This window comes from Callithrix jacchus, chromosome 2 (genome assembly GCF_049354715.1).
Source record: "Callithrix jacchus isolate 240 chromosome 2, calJac240_pri, whole genome shotgun sequence".
Classification (NCBI taxonomy): Eukaryota; Metazoa; Chordata; class Mammalia; order Primates; family Cebidae; genus Callithrix; species Callithrix jacchus.
This window is the reverse complement of record NC_133503.1, coordinates 15,432,724-15,455,376: the sequence shown is the minus strand read 5'-3', so window position 1 is coordinate 15,455,376 and position 22,653 is coordinate 15,432,724. Positions and strand designations below refer to the sequence as shown.

At 40.0% G+C, this 22,653-nt stretch overlaps 1 protein-coding gene across 7 annotated transcripts in view; it reads left to right on the top strand.

Annotated features, from left to right (window-relative positions):
- The window catches only part of LMTK2 (lemur tyrosine kinase 2), a 92,132-nt gene that overhangs the window by 21,331 nt on the left and 48,148 nt on the right, over window positions 1-22,653 (top strand). For 2 of the 7 annotated variants that reach the window (XM_017966761.4, XM_017966757.4), the window contains exons 2-5: window positions 7,006-7,133; window positions 10,948-11,092; window positions 18,634-18,707; window positions 22,445-22,563. In XM_017966761.4, the coding sequence (XP_017822250.1) occupies window positions 7,006-7,133; window positions 10,948-11,092; window positions 18,634-18,707; window positions 22,445-22,563 (466 nt within the window). The remainder of the gene's footprint in view (window positions 1-7,005; window positions 7,134-10,947; window positions 11,093-18,633; window positions 18,708-22,444; window positions 22,564-22,653) is intronic. The other 5 variants (XM_078357374.1, XM_078357371.1, XM_035282753.3 and 2 more) reach the window with 4 other exon arrangements.

Here is a 22,653-nt window from a genome sequence, read left to right as displayed (position 1 = left end):
ACCATTCATCATGCAGTCTAGTAGGGAAGGCATATGGGTATTTACAACATGGACAGATTCCATGGGGTGATGCAGGGTAATTGGGGGTGGACAGGCAGGTACTCCATCCATGGGCCTCAAGGATGGTTTCTGAGTTGAGCTCTGGTGGACAGGGATGAATGGGTTGGGCGGGGTGGTGTCGTGGTAGCGTCTCTGGGTAGGGGAAGATAGGAGAATGAAGTGGCAGAAGATCCATCTGGAAGGAGGGAGAGAGGGTCATTGTAGCTTGTAATAGAGAGCTGGGGAGGAGTGATGGGAGTTGGGGCTGAGCCAGGCAATGATGGATGCTGAAGCCTTGTTAAGGAGTTTTGACATTAGGTTAAAGATGGTGAGAAGCCTGGGGTACAAAATTCAACAAGTAGGAAAGGATATAGCACCTCTGACTGTTGTCCCCCAGTCACTTCATTTCCATCCTTGCAGGTAACTCCTGTTGACAGGTGCACCTACTGGTCTCTGGCTCATCTTTGTTTTTCCTTGTTTTCATTTAAACATCTATCCTAGAGATGGTTTGGAATGTGTTCCCCCCAAATTCATGTGTGGAAACCCTAACCCCAGTGCCTCAGAATGTGACCCTGTTTGGAGAGAGGGTCTTTATGGTGATGATCAAGTGAAAATGAAGTCATGAGGGTGGGCCCTAATCCAGAGTGACTGCTGACCTTATATATATAAGAAGGGATAATTTGGACACGGACATACGTAGAGGGGAGATGATGGGAAGAGACTTGGGAAACAGCAGTGAGCTACCAGAAGCAAAGAGAGGCCTGGAATAGATATTGCCACCATAGCCCTCGAAGGAACCAGTCCTGCTGACACCTTGATCTTGGACTCTTAGCTTCCAAAACAGAATAAATTTTGGTCATTTGAGTCATGGCAGCCCTAGCACATGAATGCCCTTATCAAGAGTAGACAAGAATATGGATTATAAATTATGGTATCTGTTTTTTTATTTAAACTTTCTATTTAATGCATGGGAAGAATTATTTAATAAATGAAAGCTTCAAGCATGCAAGACATAGATACTGTAATGAATTCCCACACAGCTTCCACCCAGCCTGAATTAGCCGCGGCCCATCTTTCTTCATGCTGCCTCCGTCCACTTCCTCTACGCCTTGTGCTGTTTGGAAGCAAATTCCAGACATTAAGTAGGTCACTATCTCCAAAAAATAAGGACTACATTTAAAAACAACCGCATGACCATTATCACTCCTAGGAGAAATGAATTGCGTTTTCTTAATATGGTCAGTTATTATTTATTCGGTGTTCAGATTTCTGATAGCCTGAAATGTCATAAGTTTTAAAATAGGTTGAATCATGATTCAAATAACATCCATATGTTGGAATTGGTGGGTAGATCTTTTAAGTCTCCTAATGTTTGCCACCCTCCGTCTCTTGATCTCTTACCTTTTTTCAATTTCCTAGGTTTTTACTCCCAAAGTGTTTTTCATAGCCTGTATTTTGCTGACAACGTTCTTGCAGATTTAACATGTTTCACTATTCAAGGTGTTTTCTACACATTGACATTTGGATCTAGATGCTTGGTTTGATATTCTGTTTTTGTTTGCTTGTTTTGGGCAGTACTGTTTCATAGGTGGCGATGTGTTTTTCCATCAGGAGACACATGATGTCTTTGTTTCTGTGTTACCAGCTATTGATGTAAATTTGATGTGTCATAAAATATTATTTTGGATATCAGAATGATTTGAAAATGTGGATTCTTAATTCTTAGGTTTCATGCCATATAAAAACAAAAACTGTGGGTGGGATTTCACCCACTGGCTGTAGTTTCCTGATTGCTGTTACCCCAAGAGGGAAACTGCTTAGACCACAGGGGTACCAAGTTCAATGTTACAAAACTGTGACAAATTGTTTGCTAAGGTAGTTGTAACACCGGCAGTGAGTAAGCAGCTCTACTTCCTGAAATTTAGGTCTTTACATTGGCAGTTCACTTTAAAAGAAACCAGGGCTCTTTGGGGAAATGATTGATAGGAGGTCTCAAACAAAACTATAAAAGATGAGCCTGGAACATCCAAGGAAACAAGAATTCCACCCTGGCCTGCTGGGACTCTGTCGGAGGGCTTGGGAGGAAACCCCTTTAGGAGCCCTGCTTGCCAAAGATAGGACAATGTGAGTATCAATCAGAACAACCACAATGGGTGCTTTAAATCCATTAGCTCATAATGATATCACAGAACAGTGACAGCAGCTCTCTGAACTGCTCACTGCCAGAGGGTGCTAGTGAACCAACTCATTTTTAAAAAACCCGTAAAGAGAAAGATTTAAGTATCTAGTCTGGCTTTTCCTTGAATCACTGGGTAACCGAATATTAAGTGTGAGGAAATTTCTCTTTATAAAAGTATATCCCCTAGTGACTGAACAAGGACTGACAACATTGGAATATCCAGCATTTTGTAATCCCTCATGGATCTAGACAGTGATGATCATTTCTTTTTATCTGTGGCCTTTGAATTTTTTTTTATCGAATCCAAAAATGGTTTCGCAGACAACTCTTCAGTTAATTACATGTGGGTCCAGTTTCATTTGAGGTTCTAGAGATCATGAATCAGATAATTGGGCTGGAGTTATAATGGTTGAATTAATAGGTGGTATTTCTGGCTTACTCTGAGTCATTACTGAAAAATTGCGTTTTCTAAATTACCTGTCTCTAAAACAGATAATATGTACCTACCTTGTAGAGTTTCTCAAGTTTTCTGCTTATTAAATCAAGTTCTAGATAGCTATTAAAATGCTTTGAAAACTATTAAATGAAAACTCACAGAATGTGCTGTAGAGATGCTGGGTATTTTTTAATCAGTGTCTTGGGGGAAGCATACATAGTACTCCAGACCTCAGGTTGTGCTGGCTCTCAATTTGTGATGGGAAGAGCTGCCTAAATGTATGGCGAAACCTGTTCTTGATGTTCTTTAGTAGACGACTAGCTTGATTTTTGTACTTCTCAGTGCTGTAGGCTGCAATGTTAAAACGGCCTTTCTTCATCGGGTTTTAATGGTTGTAGTTAGGAACCATGTCAGGGCCTGGTTTCTAGTTTGACCACAGCGGTATGGGGATTTTATTTGTGGTTCCTCATGTCTAGAATTTACTTCCCCTTTGTGGTTTTTGCAAACCCATCTCACCTTCCAGCCTATATTTGATTTCCTCATTTTATGGAAGTCTTTATTTTTTTATTGCTAAATAGAGTTTTAAGCACAGTGCTTTTGGATTAATCAAAAGAAAAATACTATAAGTAAAGTTTTAAAAAGGAATAACTAAAAATGTCTACTTGAAGCTACCTAGTAAATTTCTCAGGCAGTAGTTTTAATGGGACCGTTAGATACTGAGGGTGAATAGACATGGTTCACATTGAGGAAATCTAAGTAAGGGAGAGTAGGTGCCCCCCCTGCAGCCCCTAGCAGCAGTATGTGCAGCAGAAAGCTAGGGCAAAGCTTGGCATAGTTCATTGTCCTTAACCTGGTAATGACTCTTCATGCCTATCTAGTGACTCACAGAGGACACTTTCATGAATCATATAATTGGGCTGGTGTTCATACAGTCCTTATCCAGTTTTATAATAAATGGGTAGTTCGTGATGATTAAAAAAAAAAAAAAAAAAAAAACTCCTGGTGAAAGAGAGGAAAAAGGAATTCAAGATCAGCTTTGCAGAGTTTGAAGAAGTATGAACTACCCTAATTAGTGACAGACTTGGGTTCAAAGGACAGGGGGCTGCTTTTAAGTGTTAATAGTTAACCACGTTGAGGCAGAAGAGTGGGGTTTCAAGGAAAGAGAGAGAGCTTGCACCTCACATACCTAAACTTAGACTAGCCTGACACTGCCCCACCTGGGTTCATGGGCATATCAATGTCTTCATCTGTGATGTGGAACTGGTTGTATTACCTCAAAGGTGTCGTGATGACCAAATGAAATAATACTGTATTTTATACAGTGTCAGATCAGGTTGATGATAAGTCACATCCTTATTTTTGTACCATTAAAAAGAAATGCTGCCAGTTAAAACTAATTTGGTTTGAAGTGTGAGATGCACCTGAAATTCAGAGATGCAGTGGACAAACTACGTATGATTTTTTCTTTTTATTCTCCCGTACAATCCAGATGCGTCTTAAAAAATCAATTTTTAAAAAATGTACTTGAAAGCTGTTTGCTATATAATCCTCAGGAGTCAAATTTGATTTTTATTATGTGAATTGGGAGTGAAGCACAGTTCTTCAGAATTAATCCCAGTGGTCTGTCGCGGTGGCTCATGCCTGCAATCTCAGCACTTTGGGAAGTTAAACTGGGAGGCTTGCTTGATCCCAGGAGTTCGAGACTAGCCTGGAAAACATAGTGAGACCTCCATCTCTTAATAGAAAAAAACGAAGAAGAAATTCCAGGGAAGAAGCACAGGCTTTACTTTTCTGGATGAGTGGACAGCTCATTGCAAGGAGGAAGAGAAGAAAATCGTCTCTCTTGGTCTTCAGTCATAAGAACCGGATCTCAGGGGCTCAAGCTCCTCACTTAGTTTAGGTTTTCCAAATGGATACAAGTGTGTCTGTAGTTAGGGAATTCTTTTTCTCAGTGGAAGTTGACTTGCTCCAGATTGGTTTTGAGAGGAAGCACCAAGTTACCTCCTGTGGTAAATGTATGGGCTTTCCTCTGTTTTAGACTTTGTTGATTGAGAACTTGGAGATTTCTCGACACCCCTTGGTTAACTATATTATTCTTAAGCACAGACTGAGCCCGCTTGTAACAATGGTGTTTTAGCATTGCTTTCACAAAGGGACCTTTTGTTATTGAAAAAGAACTTAGTTCTGTTTGCAGTTCATTTTAGACTTCCCGATCTTCACTGAAGCTTGTTTTAGATTCAAGAATGTGTTTTGCTCCCCTAGGAGTTTGGGTTAGTTTTTCTTTTTTTCTAGTACCCTAGCTTCATTTAAGAAAAAAGTAGCCTTGTTAATTTATTTCTCTGCCTTCCTTTTGGTGCATTTGAACACTTAATTAGCCATAGATGAGGATTTATTTTTATGTTTTGAGACAGAGTCTTGCTCTGTCACCCAAACTAGAGTGCAGTGATGTGCTCACAGCTCACTGCAGCCTCCTCCTCCTGGGCTCAAGCCATCCTCCCACCTCAGGCTCGTGAGTAGCTGGGACTTCAGGCACGTGCCACCACTCCCAGCTAATTTTTATTTTTATTTTTTGTAGTGGTGGAGTTTCACTTTGTTGCCCGGGCTGGTCTCTGACTCCTCAAGCGATCATCCCACTTTTGCCTCCCAGAGTGCTGAGATTACAGGCATGCTCACTGCCTGCCATAGATGAGGATTTTAAGGAAAAGTTTATTTTTCAGTAAAACTCCAGTAGCTGAGACTTTAACAGTTTGCTCTAACAAAGAAAAGATTGTTAACTACCCTAGTTGAATAAGATGTTTTCCGGCTAATGAAGAACTTACTAAAAATAAGATGTAAAAATCTTTATGCTCTAGATAGGGATGGGAAAAGGCCAGACGGTAAAATATTTTAGGCTTTGTGGCTCACAGGCAGTATCCCTGGCATATTCTGTTTTTTTTTTTAATAGCCTCTTAAAGATACAGAAATCATTCTTCTCTGGGGAGTTGGAGGAGGTCCCCCATGCAACAGTGGGCCGCACTCAGGCTGTAGTCTGCAGACCACCTCCCTTGCTGCTTATTATGACCAGGGCTCCTTGGAGCACTGGCTGGTCTTCAAGCAGAGTAAGGAAAATATGAGGAGGCTGGAGCTTCCTCTAGTGCCCAGAAGTAAGGAAAAGTTGGAAACAAAGGGAAGGATGGCGTGTACTAAAAAGATCCAGTGGTCACCTTGACAGAGCTCCCAGTGGACAAGGCTGGAACCATTTGAGCCATAAAATATATGATGATGGCTTTGGATTACAGCCCAGAGAATAAATATCCATGAGTCCACAAGTGTATACATGACTGAATAAAATAAATAAGGGGAGGAGAGGCAACCAATCTTCCTTACTAAGTAACAAATGTAGAAGAAACAAAGGAAATAGAAAATCTTCTTTCAGGCATCACAGTATTAATTGCTGTAGGCAAGATGCACTGACAAATGCAAAAAACTGGTACACAAGACCTGAAGGAGAAACAGGGCAGTTGCATCACCCTCAAAGTTTCTTCCTCCCGTATTACTAATTACTGGAGGGTTTGTAAGCTGTGTCTACAGACTCTAGTACTCCTCCCTCCAGCTTACGTCCCTTCCCTGTGGGCCAGCCCTGCTCTTGAGGAATAGAGTATGATAAGGGAAAGCTGGGACTGCGTCACCAGGTGACGCCTAGTGGGAGCCACCTGGCCCACAGTATCAAAGGTTACCTCATCAGGAGTAGGTCATGTGTCCTGCTGTGCAAGCAGGACAGTTCACCCCCCTGGAATTCTCTAGCTCCTTCCCAGGCAGCCACAACCTTGGTCTAAGCCTGAGAAGACATTGGGTGACCCAGATTGAGAGAAATTCTGCAAACTAACTGACCAGCACTCTTCAAAAGTGTTAAAGTTAAGAAACAGAAGGAAAGATGAAAAACTGTCATACTGGAGGAGATGAGGGGCACGTGGTGATTAAATGCAGCATTGGTAGCTTGGAGTGAATCCTGAAAAGGAAAAAGGACTTCAGTGAGAAAACAGTAAAATCTGAGTAAAGCCTGAAGTCCAGTTCATTTCATTGTTACCAGCGTTACTATCCTAGTTTTGATCAGTCTACCATGGTACTGTATGATGTTAACCTGGGCGAAGGGTGTGTGTGAACTCTATATTGTCTCTCTAACTCCACTGGAAATCTAACTTATTTCAAAGGAAACAACAACTTCTTATCCTGGATGGATCATCAGCTTTATCTCAAGCATTATTTTATTAGCCACGCACCCATTTGTATGTAGAGGAGAATTTATTGATTCACTACTTGAAGTTTATTTTGGAATGTACATGTTTTTAATATTATTTATCTCTCTTTTCAGGGGAGGCACCACCTGCTGCAGAAGTTGCCTCATCTTTTGTGATCCTGTGTGTGTGCAGTTTAATAATATTAATAGTGTTAATTGCAAACTGTGTATCCTGCTGTAAGGACCCAGAAATAGACTTTAAGGTGAGCACAGAGGGTAGGAACATTTAAAATGGTCTTCTAATATGTTTTTTAGTAGAATAACTAGGTATCATAGTCCTTTGGGAGCAGAGATCAGATTTTTTTCTCCTAATGGCTAAATACTAAATATTTTCTGCCTTAATGAATAGTAAATATTGTTGATCATATAGTTTCCAAAACAGCAGCTCATCTCTGCTAGGACAGACACTGTTCAAAATGGTCTTGGCTTTGTGCCAGTAAGATTTTCTTTACACAAATAGGAGGTCTGGATTTGGTGCACCAGCCGTAGTTTGCTGCACCTCCATCAGACAGTAACCACTTGCCCGTGGTAAGTTTAGGTTTTTGCTGAGTGAGGAGTGGAGTGTGATGATTGAATTGACTCTCCATAAGGCCTATGAGGAAGAGCAGGTTGGTTGTTCCCCTCCACCCCCAAACTTCTGTAGGCTGGTAAATTTGTGGTCATTGAGATTACTGAGGCAAAGGGATCCCCCAGTGTGTTTTGTGAAAGCAGAAGATCATCGAAACCTCGAGTTCCCTAACAGGGAGGAGAAGGCTGCGGATTGTAAAGTCCTGGCCAGGAAGGGTAATAGAGAAGATCTGGTTGTAGTAGCAGATAGTAGAGTCTACCAGTGAACTAGCCGGGAAAGCCTCTGGAACTTACTGCATGCCTGCTGGAGTGCATTCGGGCTCTGTAAATACTTGTTATAAGGAATACAGCCTGCAGAGAAAATGGTTCTTAATGTCAAGCCCTGCTGACTGCACAGGGCTGTCTCAGGAGTCTGGAGGGCCAGTGGTTTGAACTGGGGGAAAAAGAAGGTTGTCTCCTGGCTAAAGCCTTGTTTTCCCTGGACATGGGGCCCTGGTCTTTAGAACCTCATACCTGTTTTTATGTGCCGTCTTTATCCCGAGCCTTCTGGTAGCCCTGAGGAGACAGAGATGTGCTGTTTTCTTGGGTCAGCACTTGTCGTATACACACAGAAGGCTGAGAACGCAGGAGGGCGGTCGGAAAAGACTAATGTAGATCAGTCCCTTTAGAAGATTTTGCTCCAGACCTGTAGAGTTTTACTCACAACATCAGTCTCTAGGCCTTAGAACCCCTACAGACACTGCTGTGGGCAGCTGCTGACTGCACTAGTATAGGGGCACAATTGTAGGTAGATAGTTTGTGGCCCTTGCCTGTGAGTCTTACTGAGGGACTTTGCACAGAAACCTGGCCATTTCAGGACAAAGATAAAGCCTGATCAATGTTGCTGATACCGAAATCTAGTCCCCGTCTCACATTTCATGATGCCTTATTCTTGCCTTAGATCATGCGAAGCTTTTTGAATCTCAGGATTGAATGCTGGGAGTTCATTGTGAGAGCTGGGCATCTGTATTGTTACCAAGCTTTCCCTAGCGATGCTGGTGCAGGGGCCGTAGTGTGTTAGAGGACTCTCCAGCTCTAGAGTCTGTGTGACTGCGTAAGCGTTATTTCCATCTGTGGTTTGCTGATTATCTCTGGATTTACAGCTGTGCAGTTTTACAGCTGATGGTCCGTGGAAGTAATTTTACAGACCAGAAAGCTACAGTCTGGTAGCACAGGTGGCTTGCCCACGTTCATCCAGATAGCCAACGGCATAACTTTAAAAGTGACCCGGGCTTATCTCATTTTTCTTCTTTTCTTTTTTCAGACAGCGTATCTCTCTGTCACCCAGGCTGGAGTGCGGTGGCATGATCACACTTGACTGTAGCCTCAACCTCCCAGGCTCAAGAAATCCTCCCACCTTAGCCTTGCCAGTAGCTAAGGTTACTGTAGGCATATGCCATTGGGTCAGGATAATTTTTGTATTTTTTGTAGAGACAGGGTTTTACCGTGTTGCCCAGGCTGGTCTTGAACTCCTGAGCTTAAGTGCTTTTCCCTCCTCTGCCTCCCAAAGTGCTAGGATTACAGGCGTGAGCCACTGTGCCTGGACATTTTTCTTATATTTATGCTACATTACCTGTCTGAATCTTTAGAATCATCTGTTGGTATATCTAGTGGTATGTCATACTGCTGCCAAATTTTGAATGGCAGTATTTTAAGGTAGGAGTGATGGATGAAATAATTTTACAGAGAGAGCCTTATTTAGGAATATCCAAAAGGAAAATGGAAGAATTTCCTCTGTTCAAAAATACCCTCACAGATTGAAGTTACAGTACCTCATTCTTCTTGCTCCTAACTCTGTCAATACAAATAGCAATAATGTGCTTTAATGCATTGGAGAACGTATATGAGAATAATGTCTTCTCACATGCATGTGGAAACATAAGCGTTAGAGAAATCTACCACTATAACTTAGTTTCTTTCTTGTATTGGATGAGGTCTGAGGATAGGTGGTAGAAAAGAAAAACAAAAAGAAAGATATTTGTAGACCATTCAGTGCAGAACAGTCTTGTTCACCGATCTGTTCCCAGCTTCTGTTATGGTGCCTGGAGGAGTAACATGTTTATTATCTGAACAGATGACTTGATGAATGACTTGATAATTGGCCGTGTCTATGGTAAATTAACTTGGACATCAAGGTATACCAGTTCACCAGAATGGTGACGGGAAGAGTTGCGATAGCTTCCCGGCAAACATCATTTAAAAGGTTTCCACAGCTTTATTGGTGCATCCCCCCTCACTTTTTTTTCTGGGTGTTTGTTGAGACAGGGTCTTGCTCTGTCATCCAGCCTTGACTTCCTAGGCTCAAGCAATCTTTCCCCCTCAGCCTCCCCAGTAGCTAGGACTACTCCAGTAGTTCCTTGCCTTCATGCCTGGCAAATTTTTAAAAATTTTTATTTGTAGAAACAAGGACTTGCCGTGTTGCCCAAGGCTGGTCTAGAGCTCTTGGCCTCCAATGATCCACCTGCCTCAGCCTCCCAGAGTGCTGGGATTACAGCGTGAGCCTCTGCACCTGCCACATCCTCAATTGTAAAGTTGTCATCTTTGGAAAGCCAGATGTGCTTAAGTTAATTACACTTAGGCGCCGCACAGTTTTTTAGTGACCTTTGTGATTCAGATCATGATGATTTTTCTAGCTAATTTAGTAATGTTTCCATTGTCATTCTTTTCAGAGAAATAGGACCCACATAAAAATATCTTTTCTGAGTCTTTTAACATTTATTTTGATAGAAATCACATTTCAATCAGAAATGCATATACAACTTAAAAATGATTTTTTTCGATTCACTATGCAAAGAATCATGTCATGCGAGTAAATAATAATTTTAAAAGAATTGCTTGGCTAGGCACGGTGGCTCATACCTGTAATCCTAACACTTCGGGAGACTGAGGTGGGAGGATTGTTTGAGCTCAGGAATTTGAGACCAGCCTGGGCAACATAGGGAGACTCCACTTCTACAGAAAAAATCAAAAACTTAACTGGGCGTGGTGATGCGTGCCTGTGGTCCCAGCTACTGAGGAGGCTGAGGTAGGAGGCTTGCTTGGGCCCTTAGAGGTCCAGGCTGCAGTGAGCCATGATTGTGCCACTGTGCTCCAGTCTGGGCAACAGAGCAAATCCTTGGCTCAAAAAAAAAAAAGTAAATTTTTAAGCCTAAAAGAGTATGTTTGTGTAAATTCCATTGCATTTAACTTCAAACTATCAGTTTAAAAAATTACATAAAATATGTATAATTTATTTTCCTGTCTTGTATTCTGCTGTTTGGAGTCAGAGAACACAATTACATATGCTTTTTACTTGACATTAAGTACAAATAGGAAAAACAATTGTGGCAGCAAGTTTCAAGTGAGTGCATAAATATGTTCCTATTCTAAGTGTAGCCAGTAGTTTTGAATGCTTGTTCTCTTTCATTTTAGGAATTTGAAGATAATTTTGATGATGAGATAGATTTCACACCACCAGCAGAAGATACTCCCTCTGTTCAGTCCCCAGCAGAGGTCTTCACACTTTCAGTACCAAATATTTCACTACCAGCTCCCTCACAATTCCAGCCTTCTGTAGGTAAGACTGTACAACCTAATGTCATATTTTCCTGAATTATTTCTGAGATGTGAGAGTGGGAGCCTTGCTATCATAAAAATGGCACTGCCCATCTTCTCTTTGGTTTGTTTCTCTTCCTTCTGCTCCCAGTGAAGCTGAGTTCTAGTGGTCAGGCCCATTGTATTCCTGCAATAGCTTCGTCTTCTCCTTTCTGGACCCTGGGTGTAGTATGAAAAGAAAACGAATCTCCTTGATTCATTGACATTGAACACCTTGACAGAACTCCTGGGCTCTGTTCTGGAGCTGGTTTCTCTGCTAGTTCTGGCCACAGTTCACCTTGCTGAGTAGGACTTTGCTGGCTTCCACTGGGATGCCCTGCATTTGGGGAGGAGAGGAATGTTTGGATAAGTTAATCAGATTGACTTTTCTAAGCTTCTTCAGATAGAGGTTTGATTCTATGTTAATTGATGTCTTGTTAAAAAATTGAATGTAGCTAGTGGTTCAAGAAGTAGGGTTTTCTGAGATTGCCACAAGAAGACTGTGTAAGTCTGTAGGTTCTAGGACTACCTTTTCTGGTGTGACACACACTGTGGGCTCTGCTTAGGGCAGAATAAACCCCCGAACTGATAATACCACTGTGGATAGGCATGACTACAAGTAAGGGCCAGATGGAACATGACAAAGCTGGTGCATTCCATTTAAATATTTGTAAAGTAAGGTATATTTAATATTTATCGATTTGTCCAACACTAAAAAAAAAATGCCTTTAGTTTTTAGCTTTAATTTCTGAATAAAGATATCCTACTCCAACCACAATAATGAAATTTAAAGGAGGTCTAACATACTCTTGACATAACTTAAGTATGCCTACTCTAAATCAAAATATTTTATCCTTGCCTGTTTGATAATTTGCTTTCCTTTATACTTAAGAAAAACCTTGAGAGACCTCTCCAAGCTTTTATAGGCCCATAGTCTATCACCCGTGGATTAATTTCAAGTAATAGAATTCTAATTCAGATCAGCCTAAGTGGGAAAGGGAATTTTCCAACACGTGGACCCCAACCACAGGAAGAGCAGGGGTTCAGCTGACCTTGGAGACAGCTAGAACCAGGGCCTGGAACATCATCAACATTTTAATTCATTTCTGATTTTCTCTTCTCTTTTCGTATCTGCTGAACTCTCAGGCAGCTTCTCTGCTCAGTAGGAAGGCTGGCTGCCAGCAGCTCCATGCCCATTCCCTTGTTGTTTTATAACCACAGAGGAAAGGAGCTTCTTTCTCTCTTTCTTTGGACCAGAAAGAAAACCCTTTGGAGGGACATTCTGGTTGGCTTCAACTGAGTCACAGGATGCAGAGCCATCACTGGGCAGGAAGGTGGGGATAGACTGACAGTTTCTCTTCAGGATCTACTGGGGATGGATGGGAGCACAGTCATATTCGGGCAGGAGAGAAATCATGGTGACCTGGGCAGCCATTATAATTTTGTTTATATACACACCCCTTTCTGTTTTACCGAAGCCATGTACCCTAATATTCCTCTTCAAAGGAAGAAATTATTTTAAATTTCTCTGCATAGAATACTCAGAATATTTTTATCATCTTAGGATATGAGAGGCCTTTCCAAGCATGCACCAAATCCGGAATCCATAAAGGAACATTATTGCCAAATATGATTTACAAAATGAAATATTTTGTATAGAAAAAGACACCACACACAAATTGACAGAGTCGCAAAAGATACTTGTAAACAACAAACAGGATTAAAAACAGTTACATATCAAGAATATAAACAAATGTGTGAGAAAAAGTAACATGCTACTTGAATAAATAAGCTGAGGACCTGAAAGGAGAAACTCAAATGGCCAATAAACATAGTAACCTTGTTTTTAATTAAAGAAAGCAGACTTAAGCTGATAGCAGATGAGTAAAGACGAGAAGAAATGACAGCAGGTAGTGATTGGTGAGCATGTGGAGAGTCACTGGCACTGTCATCCACTATGATCAGTGCAGCTATAAATTGCTGAAGATGTTCGTTCTGGAGGGGCAGTCTGGCAACATGTATCAAAATATGAGACATGTTTACTCTTGATCCAGCAATTCCACTTTTAGTAATTTGTCTTTAGGAACTAATTGGGTAAGTGTGCAAATATGCATGTACAAAGGAATTTATTGCAGCATTGTTTGGCAGGGTGAGATGGAAACAGATTAAATATCTGTCAATATGTGCTTTGCTAAATTATAGTAAATCGATACAGTAGAGATTTATGTATTCCTATAAAAGTATCAAGGTGAACTATATTTGACTATGAAAGATATTTGTGATATATTACATGAAAAAGATATGCCACATACTCACAAGCAAGTCTACAAGTTCTACCAGGTTTTTTCTTTTTTTTTATTTTTAAAATGTATTTTATTTTTTGCATAGATAGTATATTCACTTGGTTCAAAAACCGTAACATTAAAAAAGTGTATCTACTGAAAAGTTTCCCTATGGCATTTGAATCTGATCTGTTTTCCACCACTGCCTTCCCTAGGTAACAGCTGCACTTTTGGCTCTTGTTTTTTCATATATCTTTCTAGAATTTGTTAATGTTGGTATCTCCCCTCACTCCCATTTACATTTACTTTAATTTTTAAAATTTTTGTTTTTTTAAAGACTTTTTGTAGAGAAGTTTGAGGTTCACAGCAAAATTTAGAGGAAGGTAGGTAGACATGTCTATACCCCCATACACACACATGCATAGTACCTAGCCTTTTTTTTTTTTTTTTTTACTTCAAGGTTGTCATGGTAAATTCATTATTCTGCATCATACTTTTTTTTCACATACCAATGTACCTTGGAGATCTTTCCATCTTGTTAAAGTGAATGTATTCTTGCTTCTAGGTTCGTACTATGTAAATTTTATGGCTTTAGCACAGTTTATTTAAACAGCCCCCTGTTGATGGATATTTGGCTTGTTTCTAATCTTATGCAGAAACAAATAAAGCTTGTATCTGTGGTATTTTGCAGGTGGTTGTTGTACTGGTATCTGTAGAATACATTTTTTAAAGTGGGTCAAAGAATACATGTGTTTATAATTTGATGGGTCTTGCCAGCTTACCCTCTGCAGGAGTTGTACTAATTTATATTCCTGCCAGTTGGGTATCTAATGGTAAATGCCATTGCTTTTGAAGCTAAATTGGAATCAATTCTAACTAGATTGTTATAAATTTAGGATGTTAACTATAATCCCCATGGTAACCACTAAAAATTTGCAGAAAAGGAAGTGAAGAGAGAATCAAAATGGTACACTGAAAAAAAAATCAATCACACATATACAAAAAAGGATTTTTTGATGAACAGGGTTCCTAATTTTAATATAGTGAATTTTATAGTTTTTTTTAGAGTTTGAAATTTAAGTCCTTTTTAGAGTTAGGACTTTTTGTGGTGTTTAGAAATTCTTATTCTGTGATCAAAATAATACCTTTTAAAAAATATTTTAAGCTTTTGCTTTGACATTTAGATCTAAAACACATCTGAGTTGATTTTTGAGGATGGTGTTAGGAGGAATCCAACTTCAGCTTTCCTTATAGAATGCCGTGGTTTTTCAGCTTCATTCATTCACTGATCCTTCCTTTTCTCTCTACCTCCGTATGTGTGTGGGTCTATTTTAGGCTTTCTATTTTCTGTCATTAATTTGTGTATTTCTTGTTCTAGTACCACTCTTTTAATCATAATAATGTCATAATAACACGAACTGCAAATATTTTCTCAAATTCTGTATGTTCTCTTTCATTCCCTTGATATTGTCCTTGATGCATAAAAGTTTTCCATTTTAAGTTTGATGAAGTCTAGTTTTTCTGTTTTTTACTTTTGTTGCTTGCGCTTTTGGTGTCATGTTTAAGAAACTATTGCCAAATCCCTAGTCATGAAGATTTCTCCCTATGTTCTCTTCTATGAGTTTCTTAGTTTTAGCTCTTGCTCTTCAATTCATTTTGAATTAATTCTTTTATATGGTGTGAGATTAGGATCCACCTTAATTCTTTTATATGTGGGTATCCAGTTGTCTCAGTTAACAGTGTTTCAGAGCCTATTCTTTTCCTGTTGAATTGTCTTGCCACCCTTTTTGAAAATCAGTTTACCATATTTGTTTGGGTTTATTTCGGACTCTTGGCTGTATCCCATTGATCTGTATGTCTATCCCTATGTGGGTACCACACCATTTTGTTTACTGTAGTTTTTGTTTAATAGTAAGTATTGAAACTAAGATTGTGAGAGTCTTCTTTTTCTTTTTCAATTTCTTTTTTGCCTATTTGAGATTCCTTACAATTCCAACTAAGTGTAAGGATTAGTCTTCCTATTTCTTTAAAACAGGCCATTGGGATTCTGATAGGGTTTTTTGTTGTTGTTGTTGTTGTTGTTTTTTAAGTCTAGTCAAGTGAACCAGTGGCAGTAGAGAAGGAACAAAATAATCTGTAATGGTTGTAATCAAGGAATTTTTTTTTGATGTGCCATTTTGATTCCTTTCTCTTTCCCTTTGGATTATATTTTTAGATGTTTTCTTAGTGATTACAGTTAACATCCCAGATTGATAACACTTTTGAATTGATAGCAGCTTAGCTTCAACAGCACACAAAATCTGCTCCTATACAGCTCAGTCCCTCCCTTTATGTTGTTGTCACAAATTACATCTTTATACAATTTGTGCCTATTAGCACAGTTACAATTTTTTAATGCATTCATATTTTAAATTGTGTAGCAAATAAAAAGAGGAGCTAGACACCAAGAATATAGGTATGATGGTACTCGCCTGTAGTCCCAGTTACTTGGGAGGCTGAGGCAGGAGAATTGCTTGAGCCTGGCAGGCTAAGGTTGCAGTGAGCCAAGATAGCATCACTGCACTCCAGCCTGGGTGACAGGGCAAGACTTTGCCTCAAAAAAAAAAGAAAAGAAAAAATATTAATTTTAAAAAATAATGTCTTGTCTAATAATTAGTCTAATGTCCATTTTCTCACCGACAGTTTCTGTTCATTCGTTTTTACCTGTGAATGGGCCACATTTTTATTTCTTTCCATGTTTCATAATTTTTCTTGGAAACTGGATGTTTTATTGAATAATATGTGCAAAAGAGAAATAGTAGAAAAGAAAGAAAATAAAAAATATTCTCTAGGTTTTTGCAGATTTGCTCTGCTAGGGCACTCCTTCAACAAACATCTAGCCAGGCCATTTACAGCTCTTCCTTAGCCTTCACTTTCTTCTTGTGTTGGGCCTGAAGACCAGCCCCAGCTGAAAGCCTGTGTTCTTCCCCAGCCTTTCTGAGCACACATCCTGCCCTGAGCAAGCACATGGCTATCTAGGTTCTCATCTACACAGGAGCTTTCCAAAGCCCCCTTCTCCCCCAAAATCTCACTCCCCAGCTTTTCTGCCAAAGCTTTCTGTGTGTGTACTGTTGGCCTCAACTGTTAGTTTTTGCCCTAGATGGCAGTAACTTGTCCTCATTTGCCTTTTGTTGTTTTCGAGGAATATGTGACCACTCCATCCTCATAGAGTTGTGAGTTATGTGAAACAAAGAGAAGCACTTGTGGCAGTCCTTCAGGGCAACCCCAGTTAGGTCAAGGTAAACTTAGTTCCTTGGGAATAAGGCCCACTATGCTCCCCCTGGATCCTGGTACCCACCTGGGAACACAAGTCATCTTTAAGACTGTGGGCGCACTGAGGAGGGAGACTAGGGAAGTAGTGTAAGTTAAAGCCACAAAGATATTCTACCCTGTGTCAGTGGATTTTCTCCTGGATTGCTTTACTTGCTGAATACCTTTAACTATCTTCTGGAGTTTTTATAAGGTTAACACTGGCAGTTTAAAAAAAGTCTCTTAGTGTTTCTTGGAAAAGACAACCACCAGAGGAGATGTCTCTGCTCCACCTTTCCACTGCTGTCCCTTTTCTTTGGTCAGTTAATTCAATAGACGTGTAGTTAAATGGTGCCAGAACAATTGGCTGTTCATTGACAGACAAGTTGAACTTTGATCGATACCTTGCACCGTATGTAAAAATTAACTCAGAATGCACATAAACCTAAATGTAGAACCTAAAATTATAAAACTTTTAGAAGAAACTCTTTATAATCTTTAGTTAGACAAAGATTTGTTAGAAAGAACACAAAAAGCATCATTCACAAAAGGAAATACTTACACATTGGACCTTATCAAAATTAAAAGCTTTTTGGAAATTAAAATAAAAAATTTAAATTTAAAGTGTTTTGGAAGACATTGTTCTTCCAAACATTGTTCTTTTGACAAGAGAATGAAAAACCAAGCCATGGATTGGGAGAAAACATTTGCAAATTATTTATTTGCTAAAGGACTTGGTTTCAGAAGATAGAAATTTCAAAACTCAGTAATAAGAAACAGCCCAATACAAATGAGGCAAAGATTTGCATAGATATGTCATCTCAGAAGATATACAGATGCAGATAAGCAAATGAAAAAGGACTTGACATTATTAGTCATTAGGGAAATAAAAATTAAAACTAAAGTAAGATTGCATACCCTTTAGAAGGGCTAAAATGGAAAAGACTGACTACAGCAAGTGATAGCAAAGAGACAGAACAACTGGAACCTCACGCACTACTCATGCTTTAGGAAGCAGTTGGCAACTTCTTTAAAAGTTAAAGAGACATCTCACCGTTCAGCTCCTTGGTATTTATTCAAGAGAAACGAAGGCATTTGTCCCTACAAATATTTGCATGCATGTATTTATAGTACTTGATTTGTCAGAGCCTCAACCTGTAAACGACATGAATGTTCGTCTACTTGTGAATGTATAAACAGACTGTGGTATGTTCATTCAGTGGAAAATTCCTCTGTGATAAAAACAATAATAAACTCTACACTCTAGACCTTGATTGAATTTTAAAATAATTGATATTCACTGATATTGATATGTACAAAGAGTACATACTGTATGATTCTGGTTACATAACATTTTAGAAAATGCAAATTGTAGTGTAGAAAGCACGTGAATTGTGTAGAGATGGGGGCAGATGAGTAGCAGGGAGGAGCTACTAAGGAGTGTGAGAAGACTTTTGTGGGTAATGGAGCTGTCCTGTATTTTATTTTAGTGATGGTTTCACAGGTGCATACAAATACTAAAATATGTGAAAGTGTATACTTTAAATATGTGGACTGTATTGTATAATGACTTCAGTAAAACTTTTTTAAAAAATTAAGAATAGTTTCAGAGGGATAATCTTATGTCTAGGTGAACTGTTCAGAGAGATGAAAATAAGGACTAAGTAAAAGCCATTGGTGTGGTAATTGGTAATTACATTAGAGTAGTTAGAAAAAAACAATTTGAGGTACTAAAGAATTAATGAGGTAGGAAACTCATTAAAAAACATTTTTGGTTTTAAAGCTTAAAACTGTTTTGGCATGGTTCATTTAAAAAGATGTTTTATGTATTTATTCCTACCTTTACTTGCACAGCCTTTATGTTAGTGTTTATTCTTTATAGGTTATATATTTAATATTTATTTTGTATTAGTTAGATACTTACATTTCATTTTTAATGTTTTTTTCTCTACAGAAGGATTGAAGTCTCAAGTTGCCCGCCACAGTCTGAACTACATACAGGAAATTGGAAATGGCTGGTTTGGAAAGGTAAAATCTTCTTCAGTTTCATTTGTTTCCCTCTGAAGGATACTGTGTACAGTGTAGAGCTGATGAAGAATTGTGTCATGTGGCGTTCCACCTGCCCCCTGGGCTCTGTGGTATGAAATGAGTTTCCCTGTCCCCCCCTCTGGCAGCACAGGGGCATGAGCTTTAGCCTTGCTGTGTGTGGGGCCATTTCTAGGAAGCTTGTCTTAGTGCATTCAGTCTGCTATAACAAAATATCACAAACTGGGTCACTTATAAACAACAGAAATTTATTTCTTACAATCCTGGAGGCTAGGAAGTCCAAGATCGAGGTGCTGGCTGAGTCAGCATCAGGTGAAGGTGGCACCTTCCTGCTTTATCCTCATGTGGTTGAAGCAGCAGGGCAGCTCTCTGGAACCTCTTTTGGAAGGATGTGAATTTCATTTCTTCCCAAAGGCCCTCCTCCTCTCTATCACAGTGGTCATTAGGTTTCAACATATGAATTTGGGAAGGACACAGGACACAAACATTTTGGCCATAGCTAAAGCCTTTAAAATTGTTGACATAAGAAAGAAGGGAAAAGAGACCTGGAATCTTAGCAGTGTCAGCTTTGTATCCTCCTCAGGTTAGATTGTTATTCCTCCCTCTTACAGCAGTTAAGCCACTTTAGAACTGTAAATATAGTCTTACAATGAAGACCACCATGAAGAACTGTCCTTTTCATACCCTGTCAAGTGGCCTGTAGTAATAGTGCTTTGTTGGTCTTTTTACCATAGATGGCTCAGAAGGATTAATCTCCTGCAGTCATTTCCACAGTGCCGCAGTGGTTCTCTGCAAGAGGTACCTAATGGAGTAGGGGTTACATCGGAAGCAGGGTGCTTACAGCGGGAGGATGCACTTCCCAGTAAGCAGCCATCTTCTGCTGCCTCTCCTTCCCTTCAGCCTTGTCTGTTAGGCCTGTAGCTTTCATGTCTTCTCAGCTCTACGAGTTCTCTTCTGCACCATTCAGCAAACCCTATTACATACCAGCCATTCATTGTTAATGGTGCTAGGGGTATGATGTGGAGGAAGATGGGTCAAACCTTGACCTGTGTGGAGTCCTGTATGAGAGATCAAACAACACCCACAAGCCTTAGATTTCTAGCTGGGAGGGTCACACAGCAGTCAGTTGTGGGAGGTGGGCTCAGAGAAGTATAGGGCAGGTAGGTGATGTGGGATCTGTGTGCACCTAGAGACTGCGCTGCTCAGAGTGAAATGGGAAAACACACTGAGAGATCATGATGTAATCGTGTTACCTTTTTAAAAGAATCACTCTGGAAGTCATAGAGGGGGAAGGTGAAAGCAGGGAGGAGATGGGCTAGAAGGCTCCTATAGGCATCCGGGTAGAGGTCCAGGCAGCTTGGACCTGGAGGATAGCGGTGGAGGCGGCAAGAAGTAGTGAGACTCAAGATAGATGTTTGGATAAGAGCATGCCAGTGTAGACTTAGAGTGGATGAGACATAGGCTCTGGAGGAAGAGGCAGTCAAGTTGACTGCTTAGGGCCTGATTAACTGGAAGAACAGAGTTGCTGTCAACTGAAACACAACAGACACTGCAGGAGAGTCAGGCTTGGAGGAGGAAGTCGGTGTTCACCTTTGCTATGTCAGGTGGGAGTCGGCTATTGGACAACTTAATGGAGGCAGCAAGTAGCTGAACTGGAAATGCAGAGCAAGAGTTGAAGAGAGAGGTTCCAGACTAGAGATGAAAATCCAAGCAATCTCACTCTATAGAGCGAATTCAAAGCTAGGAGACTAGGTGAAGTCATGAAGAATTTCAAAGTGGAAACCAGGGGAGGCTCTGCAGCAGGAAAGACACCAGTGCAGGCAAGGAGAAGCAGTGAGGATGGAGAAGCCCAGTAGATGGGAGGCTCTGAAAGTCAGGTGAAGAAGAGCTCCAGAAGATTAATTGTAGTATGCTGCAGCTTACACATGGAGTAAGATGAAGCCTGGGAGAATTAGGATTCAGCAGCGTGAGTTCCTTGGTGTCCTCGAAAGAAGCTGCTCAGGGGGCAATGGTGATGATGCCACATCCTTGGTTGGAATGGATTCAAGAGAGGAAGAGGAGACAGTGCATTTAGATAACTCTCTCGAGTAGTTTTACCCTAAACAGAAGCAATAGGCCAGATGTGGTGGCTCACGCCTATAATTCCAGCACTTTGGGAGGCTGAAGTGGGGAGGATCACTTGAGACCAGGAGTTTGAGACCAGCCTGGGCAACATAGCACGACCTCATCTCTAAAAAAATTTAGCTGGACTGGTGGCATATGCCTGTAGTCCCAGCTACACGAGAGGCTGAGGCAGTAGGCCCACCTGGGCCCAGGAATTAAAGGCTGCAGTGAGCCATATTTGTACCACTGTGCTCCAGACTGGGTGACAGAGCAAGACACTGTCTCAAAAAAAAGAGAGGATGATTTAGTTAATTATCAGAATTTCTTTTTCTCCATTTTTCTGTCCTTATATTTCTGGTAAACACATTGAGTTCTGTTCAGGTTTTTACTCTATTTTCAGGACATTAAAATTAATCTATTTTAAAAGAAAATCTTTTGTGTTGATCATTCTCTTTTTTGATCATTCTCTAGAGTTAAATAAAAACCTTTATTAGCATTTTCATCTTAAATATTGCACTTTGGAATGCCTTGGCATTGTCCTCTTTTATATTTAGCATTTCCCTTGGGACTAGTTCTTCTTAATTGTTGTTAGTTTGTTTTTGAGATGGAGTCTTGCTCTGTTGCCCAGGCTAGAGTGCAGTGGCTTAATCTCAGCTCACTGCAACCTCCACCTCCTGGGTTCAAGTGATTCTCCTGCCTCAGCCTCCCAAGTAGCTGGAATTACAGGCACCTGCCACAATGCCCAGCTAATTTTTGTATTTTTAGTAGAGACAGGGTTTCACTGTGTTAACCAGGCTGGTCTTGAACTCCTGACCTCGTGATCCACCCAACTCGGCCTCCCAAAGTGCTGGGATTTCAAGTGTGAGCCAGCGCGCCTGGCCATGGCTAGTTCTTATGTGAGGCAGCACATTCTCATTTCGTGTTCTGTTGATTTCAATGGAATGTGTTGTTGAGTGGAGTTTTGGTAGGAGATCAAGGCGTGGTATCATTGGATGGAGTATGATAGTGTTTAAGTTTCAGAGCAACAATTGATTGTACGTTGGCTTTCTCATATGTGTAGCATATGTGTGTAGCAGACTAAATAACAAAACCTAGCGGAAGTGTTTTTGAGGAGCATTTGATTATGTTGGAACCGAACCTATAAATTGCACTTCTGTAAAATCATGGTTAATTTTCCTGAAGTAGAATACATTTTTGGCCGGGCGTGGTGGCTCACGCCTGTAATCCTAGCACTTTGGGAGGCCAAGGTGGGTGGATCACCTGAGGTCAAAAGTTCAAAACCATCCTGGCCATAATGGTGAAACCCCATCTTTAAAAAAAAAAAAAAAAAAGAATACATTTTTAAATAAATCAAATACAAATAAATATAAATACATTTTAAAATAAATAGAAAAGAAATATATGTAAATAAGTGAATATTGTAAATATCTGTTGAATGGTTTAAAATGGTCCTCTTACTGAAGAAAAGTTTTGAGTTTTCCAAGCTTTTCGTGCATTAGTATGTGAAAGAATAGGAGGTCATCTGCTTATTGCTTAACTTGTTCACGTGTATTCCATTTCTTGGTAAAAGTATCATTTTAATGGAAATGACACAAAAAATTATTCTTTGATTTTAGGTTCTCCTGGGAGAGATTTACACGGGCACTAGTGTAGCAAGAGTCATAGTGAAGGAGTTAAAAGCAAGTGCCAGCCCAAAGGAACAAGACATTTTTTTGAAAAATGGAGAACCTTACTAGTAAGTAAACCTTAGCGTGTATTCTGTAAAGCTAGTGTGTGGTCTGTTGAAAGTCAGGTGTTTAAAACTACTTTGGGATTTCTGGCTGCA